This window comes from Nerophis lumbriciformis, linkage group LG10, assembly GCF_033978685.3.
Source record: "Nerophis lumbriciformis linkage group LG10, RoL_Nlum_v2.1, whole genome shotgun sequence".
In the NCBI taxonomy this organism is placed as follows: Eukaryota; Metazoa; Chordata; class Actinopteri; order Syngnathiformes; family Syngnathidae; genus Nerophis; species Nerophis lumbriciformis.
Window position 1 is genome coordinate 44,691,573 of NC_084557.2, and position 16,527 is coordinate 44,708,099.

At 39.4% G+C, this 16,527-nt stretch overlaps 1 protein-coding gene across 2 annotated transcripts in view; it reads right to left on the reverse strand.

Moving 5' to 3' along the window:
• The window catches only part of hgfb (hepatocyte growth factor b), a 114,315-nt gene extending 99,089 nt beyond the window's left edge, over positions 1 to 15,226 (reverse strand). For both annotated transcript variants that reach the window (XR_009816100.2, XM_061969553.1), the window contains exons 1-3: positions 15,123 to 15,226; positions 2,910 to 3,069; positions 518 to 630 (exon numbers count right to left, since the gene is read on the reverse strand). Coding sequence is in view for 1 of the 2 variants with exons in the window: in XM_061969553.1 (XP_061825537.1) it covers positions 518 to 630; positions 2,910 to 3,069; positions 15,123 to 15,171 (322 nt within the window). In the remaining variant the exon portion in view is untranslated. The remainder of the gene's footprint in view (positions 1 to 517; positions 631 to 2,909; positions 3,070 to 15,122) is intronic.
• Between the last annotated feature and the right edge of the window lie 1,301 nt (positions 15,227 to 16,527).

Genomic DNA, 16,527 nt, shown 5'->3' on the forward strand with positions numbered 1-16,527 from the left:
CCATAAAGGGATACACCCCTACCAGGAGGATCGTCATACTCGTTTCGAGTGACCGCCGATGATGATGGGTACAATGGGGAATTCAGACCTATGCCAAGGAGTTTACCTGGATTTTGCATTTAAATTATGCATTGGAAATCATGTTGAAAATATTATTTATCTACATAAGAATTTAATGAAATTGTTTACATTTAAAAAATGTGTTTTTAACCATGTACCCAGACTTTGTGGATGCCCTGTATGTTTATGTGTGTGTGTATATATATATATATATATATATAAAGATATAGATCACCTCGACATCGCCTATAATAAATTCATAAAAGAAGCAAACTTCGTGAATGTTTTTAGTGACCAACAAGTATGTGCTCCAATCACTCTATCACAAAAAAAATAAAAGTTGAAGAAATTATCGGATACTCAAGACAGCCATGACATTATGTTCTTTACAAGTGTATGTCAACTTTTGATGGCGACTGTATGTTCGATGTACGATAAGTACATTAAAAACGGTCACCTTTCTTTTGATGAAGCTGGAAGTTGACGTCGTTGTGCAATTGGGCGACTGGCGAGTTCCGGTCAAAAGACAACCACTGGCATTTCCTGTTTTGGTGATCGTAGAGGAAGGCTCTAGACACAAAATGAGGCAGTCAGAAAAAAGAGAAAAGGTGATTTTAATGATCACTCTATGCATGAAAGGCACCGATACATGATTATTATGCACTTTGTGTACAAGTACGCAGAGGTGGGTAGATTAGCCAGAAATTGTACTCAAGTAAGAGTACTGTTACTTTAGAGATGTATTACTCAAGTAAAAGTAAGGTGTAGTCACCCAAATATTTACTTGAGTAAAAGTAAAAAGTATGTTGTGAAAAAACTACTCAAGTACTGAGTAACTGATGAGTAACCTGTTCGTTTAATGATGACGGCAACAAATAATGCACAAAAACATAAAAATAGCAATGAGCAAATTCAGAGCCAGGAGTATCTCTTAAGCAACTAAAACAATAATATATATTAAATAATAATACATGAACATAAAAAAAAAAATTAAGGCAAATTGAGCCGCAATAACTTAACAGCACCATAGGCTCAGTAGGCAGAGATTACAAAGGAAAATAACAAGTTAGCCTTTACGCAAACCATAAACTGATAGGTGTGGGCTGCATCTGGGAACACACTGATTGGTGTTTCTATGCATGTGTGTGTGTGTATGTGTCTTTGTCTGTCTCTCTATGAGGCTGCTGTGCGTTAATAAATGTCCCCACACGATGTACATTTGACAGTGATTCATAGCAGGGAAGCTAAAATCAGCCTACGGTGACAGCCAAAATATCTACTAACGTTACTTACCGCGATGTGCTTCCTCAAATTTGACGTTTAGTTCGTGTAAGCTTAAAGGCCTACTGAAATGCGATTTTCTTATTTAAACGGGGATAGCAGGTCCATTTTATGTGTCATACTTGATCATTTCGCAATATTGCCATATTTTTGCTGAAAGGATTTAGTAGAGAACATCGACGATAAAGTCCGCAACTTTTGGTCGCTGATAAAAAAGCCTTGCCTGTACCGGAAGTAGCAGACGAGTAGCGTGACGTCACAGGTTGTGGAGCTCCTCACATCTGCACATTGTTTACAATCATGGCCACCAGCAGCGAGAGCGATTCGGACCGAGAAAGCGACGATTTCCCCATTAATTTGAGCGAGGATGAAAGATTTGTGGATGAGGAAAGTGAGAGTGAAGGACTAGAGGGCAGATAGGGAAGATGCTGTGAGAGGCGGGTGGGACCTGATATTCAGCTGGGAATGACTAAAACAGTAAATAAACACAAGACATATATATACTCTATTAGCCACAACACAACCAGGCTTATATTTAATATGCCACAAATGAATCCCGCATAACAAACACCTCCCCCCTCCCGTCCATATAACCCGCCAATACAACTCAAACACCTGCACAACACACTCAATCCCACAGCCCAAAGTACCGTTCACCTCCCCAAAGTTCATACAGCACATATATTTCCCCAAAGTCCCCTACGTGACATGCACATAGCGGCACGCACGTACGGGCAAGCGATCAAATGTTTGGAAGCCGCAGCTGCATGCGTACTCACGGTGCCGCGTCTGCGTATCCAACTCAAAGTCCTCCTGGTAAGAGTCTCTGTTGTCCCAGTTCTCCACAGGCCAATGGTAAAGATTGACTGTCATCTTTCGGGAATGTAAACAACGAAACACCGGCTGTGTTATACGGCACAACAGTCAAAGGGGTGCGTTATCCGGCACAACACCTGCCGCAATACACCGCTTCCCACCTACAGCTTTCTTCTTTGCTGTCTCCATTGTTCATTGAACAAATTGCAAAAGATTCACCAACACAGATGTCCAGAATACTGTGGAATTTTGCGATGAAAACAGACGACTTAATAGCTGGCCACCATGCTGTCCCATACCGAGACGTTTTCAGCAGGATATTTTGCGCGAAATTTAAAATTGCACTTTAGTAAGCTAACCCGGCCGTATTGGCATGTGTTGCAATGTTAAGATTTCATCATTGATATATAAACTATCAAACTGCGTGGTCGGTAGTAGTGGGTTTCAGAAGGCCTTTAAGCTTGTTGCCGCTGAAACTTTATGTGCAGTTAATCACGTGACCGCCTGGCTCTGTTTGATTGGTGAAACGGAGTCAAATGAGTAGCGAGTAGCGAGCTGAATGTAGATAAATGGAGCGAAGTAAAAGTAGTGTTTATTCTCTATAAATATACTCAAGTAAAAGTAAAAGTATGTTGCATTAAAACTACTCTTCGAAGTACAATGTATCCCAAAAGTTACTCAAGTAGATGTAATGGAGTAAATGTAGCGCGTCACTACCCACCTCTGCAAGTAGGTTTCATCCACAACATTACCTGCAGGTGAAGGGGAGTTTTTTGTTGCGGCTGCAGATTCGAGCACACTTGGCAATGCTGATCTTCCTGGTTTTGGTTAGGTGGGAGGGGCTGGGGGGCGTGACCAACAGACGCACGCCATCCGTCCTCTGGTAGTCCTGCAGGGCGTTTCTTCTCCCCTCTGATGGAGGAACACAACATTAGGCACATTGGAGAGTTTCGACTAGTCGTGCTCAGGTGAGAGAAGTAGTCATTGTTTGTTGTTGTTTTTTTAAATACTCCCGCTTACTCTCAATCATTGCTAAACCGCTACATACAAGAGTGAAAATCGGTCAAGTTTGTTTCCAAACTGACTTGAAACGCTCACTGCAACCTGAGGGTGTTCGGCCAAATCACCACAAAACCAGTTTCTTCTATTTCTTGTCCAGCGCTCTTATTTTTTGTTCCACTTCCTGTCTGCCTCCTCCTCTGATTGACAATCAGGGATCATCTGTCCCTGGTTGCCAATCAGGAGGCGTCTTATAGAGCAGTGCTTCTTTCTAAGGTTGAGCGGCACACCGTTGTAATACACGTTTCCACCACTTGTGGCAGTAATGACAATCTCAAACAAAAAGAGGACGTCTGGCGCGACAATCATTGACAAGTTTCTTCAGCGCAAAAAATATGACTTAAGTGGTGAAGCTGTATTTTTATTTTGCACTTTAATTTTAATGACACTTTAGTTAGGAAATGTGGAGGGAGATGTTTGCCTGCAGAAGCAAAGGTCACCGCCTCTCTCCATGGTGCTGAGCCACCAGACGGAGGCGTGGCAGTGCTGACGGCGAGACACAGCTGGCAGGTGATTAGATTTCACAGGTGGTACGTGTTAATCTAATCATCTGTTGTCTTTAACAGTAAGCGGCCGGGAAATTATTTTCCGTCAGTTAATTATGAGTCAATAATTAAGACATGCACCTGGGGATAAGTTGATTGGCAACACTAAAAATTGTGTGAATGTGAGTGTGAATGTTGTCTGTCTATCTGTGTTGGCCCTGCGATGAGGTGGCGACTTGTCCAGGGTGTACCCCGCCTTCCACCCGATTGTAGCTGAGATAGGCTCCAGCGCCCCCCGTGACCCCAAAAGGGAATAAGCGGTAGAAAATGGATGGAATTATGAGTCATTCTTATGCAGTATATTTGATTAGTACGTATTTTTCCAATCAGCCTGACCTAAGCCTAAGGTTTATGTTTTTATAATCTTTGTCATTAACACAGGGTTTTGTGTCATTTAACAAGGTTGGGAACTAAATTAATGAATACGATTAGAATCAAGAGTAAGATTATTAATTCAGTGTTAATATTTAAGAGGCCCCCTTTGTCTCCTAATTGATGCCATTTTGGGGTCCTTAAACACACACCATATTAATACCTGTATGTTGAAGCACAGTACGTCTGACTATGGTAGTCGTAATGCCGCAACAACCCATGCTTAAATGTTCTATATTCTCAATGGAACATTTGAAGTTTCTGTGTTGTTTACTGGCATCATATTGCAGTCTACACGTATCTCTTATGTGTCACTGCCATCTACTGGTCACAGTTATCATTACACCATGTACCAAATAAAATAGCTTCGAGGTCGGTAAGCACATCCATCATTATTCCGTACATTAGGGGTTATAAGGCGCATTAAAGGGGTCATATTATGATTATTATTATTATTATTTTTTTTTTTTTTTTTAAAGTTCAAGTACCAATGATTGTCACACACACAGGTGTGGTGAAATGTGTCCTCTGCATTTGACCCATCCCCTTGTTCACCCCCTGGGAGGTGAGGGGAGCAGTGGGCAGAAGAGGTGGCCGCGCCCGGGAATCATTTTTGGTGATTTAACCCCCAATTCCAACCCTTGATGCTGAGTGCCAAGCAGGGAGGTAATGGGTCCCATTGTTATAGTCTTTGGTATGACTCGGCCGGGGCTTGAATTAAAGGGGTCATATTATGATTATTTTCTACATTTAAAAGACTTCCTTGTGGTCTACAAAACATGAAATGGTAGTTCTTTTATCAAAATGTTGCATAGGTTATGTTTTACAGACACCATAATAATACCCATATGTTGAAGCACAGTACGTCTGACTATGGTAGCCGTAATTCCGCAACAATCCATCAAGTGGTGCGACTTTGTAGCTTACCAAAATTGTACTAAAACATTTTTGACAGATTTTTGAACATGAGTGTGTAATGTTCTATATTCTCAATGGAACATTTGAAGTTTTGGTGTTGTTTGAGACAGCTATCATCACACCATGTACCAAATAAAATAGCTTTGAGGTCGGTAAGCACATCCATCATTATTCCGTAGATTAGGCACACCGGGTTATAAGGCGCATTAAAGGGGTCATCTTATGATTATTTTCTACATTTAAAAGACTTCCTTGTGGTCTACATAACATGAAATGGTAGTTCTTTTATCAAAATGTGAAAATGTTGCATAGGTTATGTTTTACAGACACCATAATAATACCCGTATGTTGAAGCACAGTACGTCTGGCTATGGTAGCTGCCGCAACAATCCATTCAGCGGTGCGACTTTGTAGCTTACCAAAGTTGTACTAAAACATTTTTGACAGATTTTTGAACATGAGTGTGTAATGTTCTATATTCTCAATGGAACATTTGGAGTTTTGGTGTTGTTTACTGGCGTCATCTTGCAGTCTACGTGTATCTCTTATGTGTGACTGCCATCTAGTGGTCACACTTATTATTACACCATGTACCAAATAGAATAGCTTCGAGGTCGGTAAGCACATCCATCATTATTCCGTAGATTAGGCACACCGGGTTATAAGGCGCATTAAAGGGGTCATATTATGATTATTTTCTACATTTAAAAAACTTCCTTGTGGTCTACATAACATGAAATGGTAGTTCTTTTATCAAAATGTTGCATAGGTTATGTTTTACAGACACCATAATAATACCCGTATGTAGAAGCACAGTGCGTCTGACTATGGTCGCCGTAATGCCGCAACAATCCATCAAGCGGTGCGACTTTGTAGCTTACCAAAGTTGTACTAAAACATTTTTGACAGATTTTTGAACATGAGTGTGTAATGTTCTATATTCTCAATGGAACATTTGAAGTTTTGGTGTTGTTTGACACAATTATCATTACACCATGTACCAAATAAAATAGCTTTGAGGTCGGTAAGCACATCCATCATTATTCCATACATTAGGCACACAGGGTTATAAGGCGCATTAAAGGGGTCATATTATGATTATTTTCTACATTTAAAAGACTTCCTTGTGGTCTACATAACATGAAATGGTAGTTATTTTATCAAAATGTTGCATAGATTATGTTTTACAGACACCATAAAAATACCTGTATGTTGAAGCACAGTACGTCTGACTATGGTAGCCGTAATGCCGCAACAATCCATCAAGCGGTGCGACTTTGTAGCTTACCAAAGTTGTACTAAAACATTTTTGACAGATTTTTGAACATGAGTGTGTAATGTTCTATATTCTCAATGGAACATTTGGAGTTTTGGTGTTGTTTACCGGCGTCATCTTGCAGTCTACACGTATCCCTTATGTGTGACTGCCATCTAGTGGTCACACGTATCATTACACCATGTACCAAATAGAATAGCTTCGAGGTCGGTAAGCACAGCCAGAATTATTTCGTACATTAGGCGGACTGCCGATGAGCGGGTCTATTCAGGTCTATTTTCATACAAAAGGCGCACCAGATTATAAGGTGCATTAAAGGAGTCATATTAAGGTTTTTTTTTCTACATATACAAGACTTCCTTGTAGTCTACATAACATGAAATTGTGTTTTTTTTGGTCAAAATGTTGCATAGTTTATGGTTCACAGACCATCTTCGAACTTTTTGGTTTTGGTTTTGTCATGTCTGTGTAATCATGTTTTGTTTTAAGTCATGTTTTGTTTAGTTATTGGACTCTTTAGTTTCTGGCTTTTCACTCCCTTGTCTTGTTTCCATGATTACCCATTAGTTTCACCTGTTCCACGTTTGGACTCATTGTGCACTCTTGTTTGTCACCATAGCAACCCATTAGTTTTCACCTGTCACGTCACGCACCTGTTTCACGTTTTGAGTCACGCATCTGTTTTCGTTAATCATGTCTGTAGTATTTAAGTTCATTGTTTTTCAGTTTGTCTTTCTGGTGACATCCCCACATTTATGCTCTGCACATTTCTGACTCATTTTTCATGTCCATCGTTCACGCTGCTCCTTTTTGTCCATGCCAAGTAAGTTTTGTTTATTATTGCCACAGTTAGTGTTTTTTGTTGTTCGTAGTTTTTGCCTTTGTGCAAGTGTTTGGTTTCATAGTTTGTTCTCCGCCATCGTGCGCGCCTTTTGTTTACTTCCTTGTTTTGTATTTATAGTGTATAAATAAAAATGTATCTTCATTCCCGTCTCGCCCGAGCCAACTTTCCGTTGCCTTCGAGAAAAACTAAACCCCAGGACCAAGTCATGACAGGTTTCAAAATGCTTTGGAAAGACATAGCGTATTTTTCGGAGTATAAGTCGCACCTGCCGAAATTGCATAATAAAGAAGGAAAAAAACATATATAAATCGCACTGGAGCCCGGCCAAACTATGAAAAAAACTGCGACTTATAGTCCGAAAAATACGGTACTATACATGTAAAACAATTTTTCATGACTTACGGTGTGTGTCTGGACCCGGGATGCAGAGACGGCAGGTAAGTGCATGAAATAAGTCTTTTTCTTTAGGAGAAACACCAGCAGGTAACACAAAACACACATTATACGGCAAGTGCAGTTGAAAAAGTGCACACAGAGTAAACACGTGTGAAGCTTAAAGCAAATAAAGGAAAATGGTTCAGCCCTGTCCTCTATATCAGAGGTTCTTAACCTTTTTGACCTTAGGGCACAACTTTCTCACTACAAAAGGGGTGTTTCCCCGAAAAAAAGGACTTCTTGAATGCACTTGCCTGCCGTCTCTGCATCCCGGGTCCAGACACACACCATATTTCATTAACAATTTGATTGTTGGATATGTGTGTTACATGTAAAACATGTCTTTCAAAGCATTTTAGAGCGGACACATCGTGTACAGTACAGATACCGTATTACTAGAGTTGTACCTAATGAAACGTCTGACGAGTAGACCTATATTTTGTTGTAAATGACATCATCTCATAGGAAGAGAACTCGGAGCCCTAATGGAAGCACTTTTATTACAACAAATAAAGCTACCGCAAACCCTACCTTCCCTAACCCCTACGTGTCAAACTCAAGGCACTGGGGCCAGATCCGGCCCGCAAATGAATGATCTATGGCCCCGGGTATGATATTTAATTAGTATTAGACCCGGCCCGCGGGCCACAGCCGCCTGCTGCTGTTTTGCATGCACCAATACTCCATCAGTGTTGGCGCTAGAAATTTTCAAAACGGAGTCCCAGGGACCCCATCAAGTCATACAAATGGGGTCCCACTAGGGATGATGTTCGAAATCGGTTCTCCTGGTTGTTCGATAAGAAAATAACCGATTTCATGGACTCAAATCCCTTTTTGAGAACCGGTTCCCGTTATCGAGGCCACTATAGTAAAGAAAAAGAGTTGGTTCTTTATTCGAATCCCTTCCCACGTACAGGAAATGCCCTGTGGCACATGCAATGTTATGCCCATTTGATTGTAGACTCTTACTGACACCTTGTGGCGATATGAAAATACTACGCGGGGTTGAGACAATTGAGAAGTAGACAAGTTGTGTTAGCTCTTACAAGCCTTGGAAAAGATAAGTCTGTAAGTAAACTGTTTAACTTGTTTATGTAACTCAATATTAAGGTGGAAAGTTTGATACTAAGATGTTTATTGAAAAATGATTTTTGTGCACTGTTTCAATGGATGTTTTGAGGACTTAAAATGGCTGCCAGTCGTGTATTTCCACCATCGAAATAGTTTCAACACTCAGAAGTATTTGTTTGATGATAGTACTGTATATTTGTGTGAAGCTAATATTTACATATTGTGTATTACATTTCAGTATGTTAATTGAATCACATAGCTTATACATTTGTCATTGTGGGTATTTCAGTTTAAAAAAAAACAGTCCAGTGCAAGACAAAAGTAAAGATAGGAAAAGACAAAGCAAGATCAACAACAATAAAGAGCCTAAATGGATTAATCTGCTTTGGATTGTTTGTTAGCTGTCTGCCAAGCTGTATAACCTCAACACGTATAGTGAGGGCAGAAGAATTGTTGATTGATGACTGTGGTGTTCTTAGTGTCATAGTGTGTGTAGTTAGTATGTTCCAATAGCAGCAGAAGTGCACTTTTTGGAGAGCTGTATTATTTTCAGTTTTGTGCCCAAGGGACTGATTTTATTTCACACTATATTATTATTTATACACCTATAGTGATCACAGAGACAGGTCGTTTTTGTGTTACTGTATATATTATGTATAAAATCCCACTTAATATACTTTGGGTAACAACAGTCAATATATATATATATCTTTTTTAGGGGGGGTAACAGTCAATATTTATTTTTTTTCATTTTTTTTTTGTTATAAAATAAAAGTGAGCTTTTGTTAAACCAAATATTGTGTTTTTTTCCATATACAACAACCTATCTGGATTCGATAAGAGAATCGATAAGGAATCGGTTCGATAAGAGGATTCGATAATGGGCTCGAACTCGATAATTTCTTATCAAACGCCATCCCTAGGTCCCACAGTACATATTTTTGGGGTCCCACTTTTTTGTAAGCGTTTTGGAAACAAATATACAGTACATGTATGCATTATCTTGTTACATCTCACATTCTATATTGTGTTTTGGAGAAAAAAAGGTTGCCATAAATGTTACTTAATTCATAAAAATAAAAAAAGTCATACAAAAGAAAACACATTTTTAGGCACTTTCTTCTCTCATTCATTTCATTCCGGTATCTTTTTCTACATTTTTATTGCAATATTTTAAGAATGTGTTTGTTCTATTTTTGGCCAAAGTAAGGCAAGGAAAACAATCCGAAGTTGTCTTTATTTTTTTTAGTTTTAATGCCATGATTTTTATACACAGATTTTCCTCCATGCGGGCCCCTGAGCTAAAAATGAGTTTGACACCCCTGACCCATATGTCAATGACGATAATAACACATTTGGGTTCATAAACAGTTTGGGTTATTAACTTATAAACTACTGCTTGCCAAATAGTGAGACAGGCTTAGATGTAACAGATAAGATACAGTATAGTAAGAGTAGCTTGAACTTGCCAATTACTGAGCCAACTGTTTTATTATTGGTATAAGTCACTGGTGACTCATTTCTGAACTCCCTTTATGCAAAGTGCTGCATGATAACATTGAATACAACATTATTTGCATTGTCCGAACTGTACATAGTCAGACGTACTGTGCTTCAACAAACAGGTATTATTATGGTGTGTGTATAAGCTCCCCAAAATGGCACCTATTAGGAGACAAAGGAGCCAACTTAAATATTAACACTGAATTAGTAATCTTACTCTTGATTTTAATCGTATTCATTAATTATATCTAACCCTAATTAAAAATGTGTTTGTTTTATTTTTGGCCAAAGTAGATGTAACAGATAACATACAGTATAGTAAGAGTAGCTTGAACTTGCCAATTACTGAGCCAACTGTTTTATTATTAGTATAAGTCACCGGTGACTCATTTCTGAACTCCCTTTATGCAAAGTGCTGCATGATAACATTGAATACAACATTATTTGCATTGTGCGAACTGTACATAGTCAGACGTACTGTGCTTCAACATACAGGTATTATTATGGTGTGTGTGTATAAGGACCCCAACATGGCACCTATTAGGAGACAAAGGGGCCAGCTTAAATATTAACACTGAATTAGTAATCTTACTCTTGATTTTAATCGTATTCATTAATTATATCTAACCCTACTTAAGAATGTGTTTGTTCTATTTTTGGCCAAAGTAAGACAAGGAAAACAATACGAAGTTGTCTTTATTTTTTTTAGTTTTAATGCCATTATTTTTAATAGTCCGGCCCGCGCGTGCACAGATTTTCCTCCATGCGGGCCCCTGAGCTAAAAATGAGTTTGACACCCCTGACCCATATGTCAATGACGATAATAACACATTTGGTGTGGGTTCATAAACAGTTTGGGTTATTAACTTATAAACTACTGCTTGCCAAATAGTGAGACAGGCTTAGATGTAACAGATAAGATACCGTATAGTAAGAGTAGCTTGAACTTGCCAATTAATGAGCCAACTGTTTTATTATTGGTATAAGTCACTGGTGACTCATTTCTGAACTCCCTTTATGCAAAGTGCTGCATAATAACATTGAATACAACATTATTTGCATTGTGCGAACTGTACATAGTCAGACGTACTGTGCTTCAACATACAGGTATTATTATGGTGTGTGTATAAGGACCCCAACATGGCACCTATTAGGAGACAAAGGGGCCAACTTAAATATTAACACTGAATTAGTAATCTTACTCTTGATTTTAATCGTATTCATTAATTATATCTAACCCTACTTAAGAATGTGTTTGTTTTATTTTTGGCCAAAGTAGATGTAACAGATAAGATACAGTATAGTAAAAGTCGCTTGAACTTGCCAATTACTGAGCCAACTGTTTTATTATTGGTATAAGTCACTGTTGACTCATTTCTGAACTCCCTTTATGCAAAGTGCTGCATGATAACATTGAATACAACATTATTTGCATTGTACGAACTGTACATAGTCAGACGTACTGTGCTTCAACATACAGGTATTATTATGGTGTGTGTATAAGGACCCCAACATGGCACCTATTAGGAGACAAAGGGGCCCCCTTAAATATTAACACTGAATTAGTAATCTTACTCTTGATTTTAATCGTATTCATTAATTATATCTAACCCTACTTAAGAATGTGTTTGTTCTATTTTTGGCCAAAGTAAGACAAGGAAAACAATCCGTAGTTGTCTTTATTTTTTTTAATTTTAATGCCATGATTTTTAATAGTCCGGCCCACGCGTGCACAGACTTTCCTCCATGCGGGCCCCTGAGCTAAAAATGAGTTTGACACCCCTGACCCATATGTAAATGACGATAATAACACATTTAATGTGGGCTCATAAACAGTTTGGGTTATTAACTTACAAACTACTGCTTGCCAAATAGTGAGACAGGCTTAGATGTAACAGATGAGATACCGTATATTAAGAGTAGCTTGAACTTGCCAATTACTGAGCCAACTGTTTTATTATTGGTATAAGTCACTGGTGACTCATTTCTGAACTCCCTTTATGCAAAGGTGACCACAAAGTGTTGCATGATAACATTGAATACAACATTATTTGCATTGTGCGAACTGTACATAGTCAGACGTACTGTGCTTCAACATACAGGTATTATTATGGTGTGTGTATAAGGACCCCAACATGGCACCTATTAGGAGACAAAGGGGCCAACTTAAATATTAACACTGAATTAGTAATCTTACTCTTGATTTTAATCGTATTCATTAATTATATCTAACCCTACTTAAAAATGTGTTTGTTTTATGTTTGGCCAAAGTAGATGTAACAGATAAGATACAGTATAGTAAGAGTAGCTTGAACTTGCCAATTACTGAGCCAACTCTTTTATTATTGGTATAAGTCACTGGCGACTCATTTCTGAACTCCCTTTATGCAAAGTGCTGCATGATAACATTGAATACAACATTATTTGCATTGTACGAATTGTACATAGTCAGACGTACTGTGCTTCAACATACGGGTATTATTACGGTGTGTGTATAAGGACCCCAAAATGGCACCTATTAGGAGACAAAGGGGCCAACTTAAATATTAACACTGAATTAGTAATCTTACTCTTGATTTTAATCGTATTCATTAATTATATCTAACCCTACTTAGTTTACAACCTTGTCAAATGACACAAAACCGTGTGTTAATGACAAAGATTATAAAAACATCAACCTTACACTGTAAAAAAAAAAATCCTATTTTTATGGTTAATTTACTCTAAATTTCTATTGTAACTTTTCTATTTTTTTTAAATAGTTTATAAAACTGTAGAATTGAAAACATTATCTTTAAATAAACAATCCGCCTGTTATTTTAAGTAATATGCCAGTAATGACAAACTATGTATATTTCTATTTTTTTTATAGAAAAAAACCAAATTAATTATACATAGCATTTTCTGTTTTCTTAAATTACTTTCAAATTCATGTAAAATTACAGTAATTATCTTTCATTAAATATGTGGCTTGTTATATAAAAGTCCAAGTCCATACTAACAATCTAACACAGGGGTGTCAAACTCAAATACAGAGTGGGCCAAAATTCAAAACTCAACAAAGCCGCGGGCCAAAGTTGAACAAATTAACCTTTGACGTACATTCTAACATCGTTCAGACCCAGTCACAAGATATGTGCGGCTTCTGTACGCACACACGAGCGAATGCAACGCATACTTCATCAATGGCGATACAGGTTACACTGAGGGTGGCCGTATAAACAACTTTAACACTGTTACAAATGTACGCCACACTGTGAACCCACACCAAACAAGAATGACAAACACATTTCGGGAGAACACCTGCACCGTAACACAACATAAACCCAACAGAACAAATACCCAGAATCCATCGCAGCACTAACTCTTCCGGGACGCTACAAAATACACCCCCCTGCTGTGCTTTTGGTTAAGAATACATAAATAAAGTAGTTGTTCTGCAAGGCGTAACAGTTGTCTTCTCCACGAGTCAAATCAGTGCCGTCACAGACGAAGCATAGAGACTCTCGTTGTTTTAAAGATAAACTGTCAACTCATTGCTGGTCTCGAGTGACACCCGGTCCATGTCTTTACATCCGTTCTCCAACAGAACAAATACCCAGAATCCATTGCAGCACTAACTCTTCCGGGACGCTACAAAATACAACCCTGCTACCACCAAACCCCCCCCCCACACACACACCTTTTAGCGTCCCGGAAGAGTTAGTGCCGCAAAAGGTTCTGGTTTGGTGTGGATTCACAGTGTGGCGTATATTTCTAACAGTGTTAAAGTTTGTTATTCGGCTACCCTCAGTGTAATGGAAGACTCCCGGCGGGCCAGCTTTAGTGTTAATTTGATATCGCCTCAAGGGCCAAGTGAAATTACACGGCGGGCCAAATTTGGCCCGCGGGCCAGAGTTTGACACCCATGCTGTAGAATAAAGGTATTTTTCTGCAGAACTGTTTGCATCGTCACTTTATTAAAGGTGGTTGATCTTAATAATTTCGTAAAAATCTGTAAAATTACGATATTTTTCCGCAAAACGTTTCATGAACATTTCTGTAAATTTAATGTTTTTTGATCATTATTTGGTTTTGCAATGTTTTACTTTGATTTTATGGTTTTCGTTCGGCAGCCGTAGCTGCCAGTAGATGACCGTTTTTTTTTTTTTTACTTTTTTTTTTTACAGTGTAGGCTTAGGTCAGGCTGATTGGAAAAGTATGTACTAATCAAATATAGTGCATAATAATGACAATGCATGTGTCTGTAGGTTAAAAAGTAACAAAAATGTGATATTTAAACACTTTGGTAGTTTTCAAAGCTGCAGTATGAGGTCGACACTCATCCCTGCATGGTGATTATAATCAGGGGCGCCGCTAGGGATTTTGGGCCCCATGAAAATAATCTTTACAGGGCCCCCAACACAGTGTCATTATTTTTTCTGTATTATAATTTCATCATCATTAGGGGCCTCTCTGGGCCCCCCTCCATCACGGGCCCCTAGAATCTGTCTCCTTTACCCCCCCCCCCCCTTTTCGGCGCCCCTGATTATAATGACTCAGCACTAACTAATATGATGCATGTCATATATCACTGCGGACACGAGACCCCACGGCACGCACGCACGCTCACGCAGGACGCGGGTGACGCATACAAGTCCTTGTAATGACACCAAAGCGGCCGTGAGCCAGTTGCTGATTGCGCATGTGGGTGGATGTCGCAGTGTGGGTCACACAACTTGAGTCCAACTCATGCAACCTCCACTCAAGTGTCACCCCACGTGTCGTGCGTGTTCACTCTCGCTGCGTGTCTTCTAAAAAAAAAAAAAAAAAAAGTGCAGTAATCCGGCGCGCAGTGCGCAAATATATCGCACTGTGCGCATCAGCGGTTGTGCGTCATAGCGCGGTGCCAAAAAATAAAATAAAAGGCGAGCCAAACTGGTTGCGAGCGCGTCCGACTTACCGGGACAGGACAGGATGAAGAGTGTCAGTAAGAGTTTGTAAATCCACATCTCGACAACAAGAAGGAGAGGAGTCCTAAAAAAAGAAGAACTGGGCAGAGAGATGTTGCTTTCCAGCACTGCGTGCGCAAGAGGATGCGTCTCCTCCAAGTACTTCCCCGCCTCGCTCACCCCTCCTCCCCTCACCCCCCCTCTCCTGTGGATGTCATTGCCCACTCTTTGGTGAGTTTTTTTTTCCCCCCCACGCAATGACAAAACCAATTGGTGTGTTTGTGTTCAATTACTTACGCAGGGCTCACAATTTCAATTTTAACAGACATGCTTAAACTGGGAAAATATTTGGACTCAGGGGCCACATTGAGAGGAAAAAAATGTGTCATGAGGGGCCAATGTGAATGTGTGTATAAATGATATATACACATTTAGCTGGAATTGGAGTGGGACACCCAACATGTACAAACCCCGTTTCCATATGAGTTGGGAAATTGTGTTAGATGTAAATATAAACGGAATACAATGATTTGCAAAACCCATATTCAATTGAATGCACCACAAAGACAAGATATTTGATGTTCAAACTCATAAACTTTTTTTTTTTTTTTTTTGCAAATAATCATTATCTTAGAATTTCATGGCTGCAACACGTGCCAAAGTAGTTGGGAAAGGGCATGTTCACCACTGTGTTACATGGCCTTTACTTTTAACAACACTCAGTAAACGTTTGGGAACTGAGGAGACACATTTTTGAAGCTTCTCAGGTGGAATTCTTTCCCATTCTTTCCCATTCTTGCTTGATGTACAGCGTAAGTTGCAAGTGCTATTTTAGGCTTCATAATGCGCCACACATTTTCAATGGGAGACAGGTCTGGACTACAGGCAGGCCAGTCTAGTACCCGCACTCTTTTACTATGAAGCCATGTTGATGTAACACGTGTCTTGGCATTGTCTTGCTGAAATAAGCAGGGGCGTCCATGGTAACGTTGCTTGGGTGGCAAAATATGTTGCTCCAAAACCTGTATGTACCTTTCAGCATTAATGGCACCTTCACAGATGTGTAAGTTACCCATGTCTTGGGCACTAATACACCCCCATACCATCACAGATGCTGGCTTTTCAACTTTGTGCCTATAATAATCCGGATGGTTCTTTTCCTCCACAGTCCACAGTTTCCAAAAACAATTTGAAATGTGGACTCGTCAGACCACAGAACACTTTTCCACTTTGTATCAGTCCATCTTAGATGAGCTCAGGCCCAGCGAAGCCGACGGCGTTTCTGGGTGGTGTTGATAAACGGTTTTCGCCTTACATTGGAGAGTTTTAACTTGCACTTACAGATGTAGCGACCAACTGTAGTTACTGACAGTGGGTTTCTGAAGTGTTCCTGAGCCCATGTGGTGATATCCTTTA